General features: G+C 26.6%; 1 protein-coding gene across 1 annotated transcript in view; it reads left to right on the top strand.

The window, feature by feature from the left end:
• Positions 1-5,622, top strand: part of LOC111636031 (cytoplasmic protein NCK2-like) — a 40,051-nt gene extending 34,429 nt beyond the window's left edge. Inside the window, exon 3 of the mRNA XM_023381184.1 lies at positions 3,258-5,622. Coding sequence (XP_023236952.1) covers positions 3,258-3,461 — 204 coding nt within the window. The 3' untranslated portion in view covers positions 3,462-5,622. The remainder of the gene's footprint in view (positions 1-3,257) is intronic.
• Positions 5,623-10,255: the final 4,633 nt, after the last annotated feature.

The following is a 10,255-nucleotide window of genomic DNA, read 5'->3' as shown; positions in this document are numbered from 1 at the left end:
TATATATATATAAAAGACTGTTTTTCTAAGTAATCTAGAATTTAGCTGCAAAGACCCGCTTCGCTGGGCAAAAAGTAACGATAGTGAAGATTAATATAATTACAATATAGCTAATCTTACCCGTTTTCACAAAATGCAAGAATTAGGTCCCCCGTTTCCAGACTAATTAGAGAATTTTTACGTTTAGTCAAACGAACAAATTTCAACGTTTCTGGAACGTTTTCAATCGTTCTATAATCGAACCAATTTGAATTTTATGTTCGAATTTAATTCGAACAAATTCGAAAATATCAAACAAAACATTCGAAATAGAAAGCCACTTTCAACCACTTTCAGCCTCATATCTCCCGCACCCTTATAGCTATCGAGACGCAACCACCCCTATGCACAAATGGAGACTTGGGGCTACCACCACATACAAACACCATTCACGTGCGATGTGTAGTTTTGGCGAAAAAGTGAGATACAGGGACATGCATGTCCATTTTTATATATATATATAGATTATAGCCATATTATAGCCCGAGTATTTAGGCGTTTGTTGGTTTATTAAGATATGGAGCATGAGATGTCCAGACAATGATGGCCAGACAGTAGAAAATGCACAGCTAATCACTTTATCAGTGAAATGTTTTCACAGAAACTACTGTATACATTGTTCAATATGAAGAGCACTCTATCTTGCATGTAAGTTGTTGACTCCACTATTGGAGTATGACAAATTTTGAGTATTCTTGTTATCTCTAGACAGCATTGAATAGTGGTACTTTAATTATGATCACCTACTATATAACACAATTTGTGTATTGTATAATACAATTATACAATATACAAAATAATTTAAAAGTTGGAGTATGACAAGTTTTGAGTATTCTTGTTATCTCAGGACCATCACAGAGAATGTCATAATTTGTTGGGACTAGCTTCTTCAGAGAAGAATTGTCGAAGAATAAATATGGTTGTGAATCCATAACAGACTATAACTTTAGGCAAGTGCAGTTGGTTTTTTTATTCCCAAAAGTAACAGTTACAAGTATTTGTGTTCTACTAAAGTGAAAATGTGTCTTGTTGCTCTTGCTGCATTCTGACAAGAAAGACAAATGCAAAGATTAGTTGAGTTTTCAGGTTGTGGCTGATCATATAGAAATTAAAATGTACCTACTTTCCACACTTTGTCATAGTATATACCTAAATGCTGTGCAAGCATATATACTACTTGAATTAATGTATACTGGAACTAATGTTGACTGTTCAACAATGGTAAAATTTTCAACAACTTTACAAGCTGATATAGATGTTACCCATAGATTGGGTTGAACTTTCAGATGTCCAGTTTCCTCAAATTGAATGATTATTTTCTCAAGAGCTTGTGAAATCAGTGATCCTCAGAATAACTTTTATAATGACAAAACTTTCAAATTGCAGCTGTGCATTGCAGTTTTCATAAAACAGTTTCACAAGAAATATGCATTCTGACAAGATTCTGCTATTCTTAAGTGTAAAGACCATATAACAGTTATGGCTACTTTGAACTGAAAACTTGGTTGTAACAGGTGTGCCCATACAAAGGAAACTGCATTTTTGTTATTTTCAGCGCCAAAAGTGCCGTAGTGAAGCATTTTTGGTATTGGTACTAATTTTTATGGAAGACAAGTCTTGAAATGTCATCCTATCTAATTTGGTTGGACTGCTAAAGATATCTCTAGACAGCATTGAATAGTGGTACTTTAATTATGATCACCTACTATATAACACATATATACAATTATACAATACACAAAGCAATTTAAAAGTTCTTATAAATAAATAATTAATTTTGATTTGTAATATATATTTATTATTATTTGTGAAAAAGAAATGCCAGTTGCTTTTTAGTTATTCATAATTATTTGACAGTACTTTAAATATATATAACGTAAGTTAGTGTTCTGAAACTGGTATACCACGGAACACTGGTGGGCCGTCACATGGTGAAAGGGTGTGACATGAACTTTTACATATTCTGTTAATTTCAAGTTTTATTTATATATTTTTATCACAGTTGTTGTGTTTCTTATACTTGTATTTCATTTTCTGCCACAGCGCTGATGAAATAAAATGATGCTTGCTTATTCTTTATTACAAGCCATGCATTTTTATATATTCTAAGAAATTATATGTAAAATAAATTTACTCACATGTGTTGATGTCTGTTTAATAACAATAATAATAGGTTAGTAGCATTATGTAATTCTATTAATAGTATCATATTATACATTTTTGAGGGGAATAACATTTTGGTGTGCCATGTTGAGTCATGGGTGTGCCGCAAGTAGAAAAAGGTTGCAGAACACTGACATAAGTTATATTTTAAACTTTAAGGTAAAATGAAAATTGTTTTATGTCAGATGTAATTTGAGAAAAACATTACAATTCACATATTTTTTATTTTTCTTTTATCTGAAATATTTGAAAATGATTTAATATCATTTTGTGTGCATTTCTTGTTATTCAGAAGTAGCAAAAAAATGAGGTTTTTGCATACTTTCAATATGGAAAATGCCAAAAGATTAATTTACAAAATTTTAACTTTTTATATTAAAAATATTTTTGAGTGTACCCCATTTTAAAAGTGATACAGAAACCTCATTTTCTCACTACTACTAGATATATTCAGGTAATGTTTTTCCGTTAGATCTGTCAAAGTACAAACATTTTCTTTTGTTATTATATATTCTACTAGCAATTGTATTGAAAACAATGGCTTATGTCCTTATTACATGAAAACATTAAAAAGTAATATTCAAGAAATAATAATGGTTTCTTGAATTTTATTTTTCTAATCTTGTCAGAATGCAACAATGTCAAAAATAGTCATCATAAGTTTTATTATGCTATAGATCCCTTTTTCAGAAACCTGAATATAATAATTAAACCTGAAAATAAAAACAAGGAAAATGTTTTATTACATTGTGTTTGAAACTGTGGTCTGTATATAGCCTTGTCCAAGCGCTTCAAATATGAAAAGTTTGCAAATAGTTTTAAGATTACAAGGAGAGTTTATATGAACCTTTAACGTAAAGCTTTGTAAAACAATTGTAGTTTTATGGAGAATGAAGTAATTTAAATTATGAAAGTCGAATAAGAGTATACTGAGTAATAATATTTCGATATATTATATATCATTTTAACAGAATTTATAGTCATAATTTAATATTTTGTTTATCTGAATAAAATTCTATATTTTTTAATTTACATATATTTTCTTTTCTATATAGCTGGGTGACTATTCTGTATCCTTAAAAGCTTCCACCAGGAATAAACACTTTAGAGTCCATGTTGAAGATGGTGTGTTTTGTATTGGTCAACGTAGGTTCAATACCTTAGATGAACTGGTAGAGCACTATAAGAAAGCTCCAATATATACGAGTCCTCATGGTGAAAAATTATATCTTATTAAATCATTCCAAAGGCCCCGATGAAAAATGAGAAAAACAATCATAACAATGCCTATTGCATCACTCAATCCCAGTTTTGCCTATTTTTCATATTTGTTTACAAAATGGCCATTAAGAAAATATATGTATGAATTGACTTTTTCAATTTGTTACTCAACTGAGGATATGACAGTTGAAAGTAACAAATTAGCAAAGAAAGTTTTAGATTCTTTGCTAACATTTTAACAGATATTGAATCTCAAACAATTATTCCTATATTTAAGATTGTATACATTAACCTATTATATGTTATACTAGTAAATGTATTCAATTTACAGTTTTATATATGTGCAGTCAATTCTTGATTATCCAAACTAATGGAGTGAGTAACAATTTAGAATTAAGTTTGATTATTTGTAAGAAATATCTAGAGCTCTTTACACTCTTAGTGTTGATTTGTAAGATATCTTAGTTTTTATAGCAGAGATTACATTAAATGTTTCTCAAATTACAGTCTAGCCTTTTTTTATAATAATTAGATTTTCTATCACAAGTAGCAATGAATTGCTTTATTATTTGGCATAATACACTATATATAACCACTGGAAATAAATTCATCTTGAGCAGAAATATATTTTTAGTTTATGAAAAATTTAATATGTTGAGTTCAAAATTTGTTTTCTGTAGTAAGGTGTTTTACAAAAACACTAAAATTATTTAAAATTATTTCATGCTGTGCTAAAACTTCTAATTATTTGACACAGTAATATATTTATTAACAAACTGAAAAACTTGCATTACTGTTGTCCAGAAATTTAATTGTAGTTAATAGTTTTAATTTTAATTGGATTAATTAAACAAACTTATATATTGTTAATTCAATTTTTTGATATATAGAGAATATTTCTTAAATTTAAATATTCATTATAATTAAAAATAAACAATCGACCTTGAAACATAGAGCTGCACATTTTTAATTATAAAATTAAAGTTAATATGTATTTGCTACTCCATACAAACTGTATTTTTGCAATATATTTCATTTTGTATTGAAAATCTTACAAGAGTTTACATGGGATTTTCATTAAATTGAAGATGATTTGATCATATAATCTGATTACTTATTTTCAAAATAATCAGATATATACGAAAGTAGTTTGATATATAGCTCTAGTCACTACATAAAATATTGAAATTTTTAATTGCTTTTTTGTTTTTTGAAGCAAGCAAAGTTTTTAATCATATATTTAATGTGTCATATTGAAATCATTTTAAAGTAGTAAAAGTCAAATGGTCTTCATTATACAAACTATAAATTTTTCTTTAGAGTAATATCTAAATCTGTCATGTAAATAGTAGCTTTATATGTAGTAAATCACATGATAAATATAGGTTTTTTTGTATTCTGTTAATATTTTGAACTATTATTATTACATTTAAATATTATGTAACAATTTAGTATATTATGTAACAACTTATCAATAATAATAAAATTTAGTAAAACAACTGGAAATATTTTCTTGCTAGAACTATTAAAAATGATCTATTTTTTTGAGATAGATTTTCCAGAGTTTTCAGTTCTATATTTTCTAATTTTAGAATATAAATATATAGCATTAATTTATTTTAATATTCAAAAAAATTAAAAAAATAAAGAATAAAAACTAGTGTAAATAACAATGCTTTAATGCATTACAAGTATATGAATGCATGCATACACAAATGCATATAAATATTTATATATGAAGTTTGCTTTACAGCATTTATTGCTAATAATGCTTTGGGCTTATATACAAATAATCAAAAGATTAATGTCAGTTAAATTTATTAAAAGATTAAGTAGATGTTTTATTAAAAAATATCTAATACTTAATGGAAAATTAAGATTGTATTTTCTAAATACAGTAGAATTTTAATTATCTGGTGATGGGATGGATAGCAAAAAAGTCCAGATAATACAGAATCAAATGTAATATGAACTGTAGTTGAAAATAGATTGTTAGATAGCTTTACAGAATTAAAATTATAAAAAGCCTTAAAGTACTCATTTTCAGTTCTAGATGATTATTATTTAACAGGTTAACAGGGAAAACTTGAATAATCAAAACTTTACTATAGCTTATTTTATTAATTCTATGAATGAAATTAAATAGTTCAGTAATTAAGTTCTTTAGTTTATTTTTGAACTGGTATTCTTTCTTTTGATTTTATGTAGTTTATTTTTTGTTTATTATTATTAGAATTTTGGTTTTTATATTTATATTCTATTATTATTTTTAACTAACTGTATTCATTTTTCTCTTCTGCATTTTAATCAGATAAGTTAAAGTTTGTTTAATTAATAATAGTGAGGCCTCATATTTTTAAAAAATACATTTGAAAAATAATTATATAAATATATAATTTGTCTTATTTATGTGATTTTTAGTTCTGATTCATTGTTACTGCTTCAGTTATTGATTATTTTTTCTTTGATCTTTTTTATTATAAAATATTTATTGATTTTTGAAAGTTTTTTTTATAATTTTTTTATATATACTAATTTTTTATTTTTTGTTATTTTATAATTGGATATATAAGATATCATTATATATAATACACCATCATGTATAAAGTCATATTCTTTTACAATACATACAAATCTGAAGAATTTTGTTAGAATACTGTAAACTTTTGTGAAGTTTCTTAAAATAAATTTTTTTATAATTAGGATTTAAAATTTAAATTATCTTGTCACTTCATAATATACTTTTAGTGTACAAAAAGGAAAATAAATATCAGGATCTGCTTCTTAACTTCTAAAGCTATGTTATGTGTCAAGTTTAATTACATCTTAATCAAATATACACTCAATATTCAATATTCTTACTGAAGTTATTTTTTTAAAATTAATGCAACTTTTACATTTTAATATGTTTTCATTATTTTTCAAAATATAGTTTATCTTAAAAAGAAGTGTTTACTCTCTCTTTATAAGTAAAAAAATTTTTAATATGTTTTCAGTTATGAACAAGGTAAATCATAATTTTATATATAATATTTAAGAAAAATCTTTAAGATATTTTGTGTATTATCTGTAAGAGTATAAAATTGTCTTTATATAAAATAATCTTATAATCTCCAAGATCAAATATTTAAAAATAGCATTTATTTTTATAAATTCTTTATCTATTTATTAATATACTTTTTGACATTAAATTTAAAATGTTTTAATAGTTTTATACCAAATGTATTTTATGCCATTTACTTTGTAAGTTACCTTGTTCTTGATTACTGTGATAATCAGGAATTGACTGCATTAAAAATCTTTCACCATGAGAGAGAATTATTTAATGTCCAAAACTAAACAAATGACTAGTTCAGAGTATATAAACTTTTATTAAGTAAAATTTTGATCTCAACCCTTTTTACTCCTTGTCTTATTAGAAAAATTGTCAATGGAAATAAAAATATTTAATTGAAATGTTTCTTATGCACACAAATGAAATTAATTCATGTACACTTATAGTATAGTAGGATTGTTCATGTGGTAGCTAGCGTGATTAACTAGTGTCTGAAATGTGTAGTTAGCTGTGTTAATGTGACTTTGTAAAAAAAAAAAAGATTTCTTCACCTTGTAACATTTGTTTTGTATAGGAATTGTAAAGTCCATTTTGTTACCAACAGATAAGAGTGCGGTATTTAACAAATGCTCATTTTAGACTTCTAGTGGCAATAAATTGTTTAATTATAAGTAGTTTTGTTTTTTATAATTTTAACTAATTTGAGCCTTGGATTGTTGCCATATACTGTATATTTTTGTTGTTGTAATATTTCAGTCAAATATTTTTATACCATGGAATGTTTGAAGCCTCAGAATGTTTTGTTTATAAAAACAATAATTGTGCAACAAAGGTAGAAATTGTCACTAGAACTGTTGGGAAATTTTACAAACCTGAAACTATTTGTTTGTAATGATACAGCATGGCAGGGAATATTAGCTATCCTGCTACAAGTATTGAAATAATTGTAATATGTTAGTCTGTATTTATTTATTTTTTGCCATAGTTTGTTTTAATCACCAAAGAATTATGCATTCCAAAAATTATTGGCAGATTTGTGAATTGTTGTAGCTAGTATTTAATTATTTGATACAGATCTGGACATGTTTTAATTGTCCTTAGAATACATGAACTCATGTCTGTATATCCTAATATAAGAGACAAATCACTGTTAGTGTTGTGAAAAATGTTGACAGCTGTTTTGTCCTTTTGAACTATGTAACTGAAGTTTTTGAAAGTAAAGTAATGACTTGATAAATGTGTTGCCTAAATTTTTTATAATAAAATTTTATTATGGAAATGATCAATATAATCTAAATAATCATTTTAAGAGTGTTTTATTTGCTTATCATTCATTCAAATTATCAATATTTAGATTCTATTTAACATGATTTCTAGCAAATTTTAGGTTTACAAAATTATTTTGACTAGAATTCTGGCATCAGTGTATAAAGCTTTCTAATAAGAATATGAGATTTAAAAGACAACTACATACTATTTAGTAAAAGTTGATTAAAATCTAATGTTTATAAATTACACAGCTAATGAAAATAAATGAATTACATATATCACAAATTGTACTACAAGTTCAATTATGTTGACTTCTTATAGTTGGGATCTGGTATTTACTATAACACACAAATACCTTTGTAAATTCAGTGAGATATGACCTCAGGACACCAGTGATATATAGAATTCCTATGAGGAAAAATAGATTCAAAAAAGACCTAGAATATATTAGCTCTATTAATATGTTACTACAAGAACATCAGTATGATATAGATCACGGAAAACATACCACCACCTTGTCTACGCCTCAGAAAATGACATTTCACAAATTGAAATTAAAGATGTGTGCATAAACTTAAAGGAGTTTTCTCCTTGAATCTTATGCACACGTCTTTAATTTCAATTTGTATGTCATATGCCTGACAGTGCTTTTACGATAAACTGGGATAATACTTTAACACATAATTGTCATGTTTTGCTGTTTGGCAAATTTTATTAATTTTTAATTTCTTGCAAGTGTTGGTTAATTCGAAAATATTTTTTAACATACTTAACATCTTTTGTTTAATAGTACACTTTATTCTAAAAGTTATTTGACATGATGAAGATTTGGTTGCGATCAAAAACGTTTGACAACATATATATTTCGTCGTTATATTAAATGTACAGTATTACTGGATTTAAAAAGGTATTTGTGGTGTTGTACTATTACGTAATTTAAATGTTAAATGATAATCTTATAGTTTGAAGTGTATTATTTTACACTTTTTGAGAGTTTTTAGTTTTAAAAATTCTCAAAAAAAAATATTGATGAGTTTACTTGAAAGTTTTAAACGTTCAACTATTTTTATTTCTAACAATATTTGTATCTTATTATCTTTGAAATATTAGAACATAATAATTACTTGTATAAACTTTTAGGATAAAGTATAATTGCAGTTTAAAATTGCTTAATTTCCTGTTAAATATTTGACTTGTGTATTTCGGTTGTTCCGAATTAAGAAGATATTTTTTAATTAATTTATGGGTTATAATTTTTAAAAATCAACATATTCACAGCAATTTTCATCACATTCTTAAAAAATACCTTGAATGAACTTAAAAGAATAAAAAAAATGCCGTTTTAGATGTTAGATCATTGTGAAATTCATTTTGTGTCATATGAAAATAATTATATCAAAGTCATTTCCTTACATTAATACTTTAATTTAATGTAATATTGGTAATTTTTTTTCTTTTAGATTCATTCAATTTAATCAGTTCTGTTTTTGTATTAATATTTTCATCAAAATACATTCCTGTTTAGCATCTTATAACTAAAAATGTAAATTAAACTCGGATGTCTTAAACTGACTTCCTCAATGCGAAAATACGAGATAGATGTAAGAACAGCAGGTGACACGTTCAAGTGCCAAAATATTTATTGAGGCGTAGCGTTAGCGAAGCTTCTTCTATGTGACTTACAAAATCTGTTCGATCGATTTTGATTTAACTTTACCATTTTCCATTAATTGCGATGAGGAATCCAAAAATGTAGTGTCCATTTTAAATTCAAAAAATATGAGTCCATGACTTTGTCACTTCAATACCTCTATATCAAAAACAATGTTTGTGCTCTCTGATGCGACTGAGCGTATCTAACGGAATTTACGCCTATGGGTCAAAAATAAAAACATCATGCATATGCCTAATTATGGAAAATATGTGCGGAAAAATGAACAAAGCAATCGCCATCTATTGCTTTGTTTTTGGATCGTCTCTCCGTACACGGCCAGTGCAAAGATCGTGTATCCTATGGCCAGCAGGTATAAGGATAGCTTTTTGCGGCGACAAGTGCAGAGTTCACTTGCTTGTGTCCGTCAAGTACAAGGATCGCCTCTTCTGTGTCTAATAAGTGCAAGGATCACTTCTTTCTTTCCGGTTCCACCTCAATTCTATTACGATACGACAGTCGCGCGATGTCTTAGTTTATAATAAGGCAGTTAAATCTAAAATTAGAGCAGTAGAAGTATTTTAAAAGCGGTCTTAACTTAGGGATTATTTAAAAATACGGGAGCACTACTTAAGGTAGATGTAGTGCAATAATAAATATTGCCCAATGTGCATTCGCAAATCAATGTTCTCGATGCTTTCGATCTTCTAATGAAAACTAAACATTGAACACCTTTCAGTTTTCATTAGAAGATCGAAATGTTTGCTCTCATTTGCTCTCTGAAGATGTTTGCTCTCACATGTTAGCTCTCATCTATATGAGGAATGCAATAGGCTCTCTGCCTATATGTTTTGCGC

The sequence above is a fragment of the Centruroides sculpturatus genome, unplaced genomic scaffold (genome assembly GCF_000671375.1).
Source record: "Centruroides sculpturatus isolate CEXI.00-Female unplaced genomic scaffold, Cexi_2.0 scaffold941, whole genome shotgun sequence".
NCBI classification, from domain to species: Eukaryota; Metazoa; Arthropoda; class Arachnida; order Scorpiones; family Buthidae; genus Centruroides; species Centruroides sculpturatus.
This window is presented reverse-complemented; position numbering and strand designations above follow the sequence as displayed.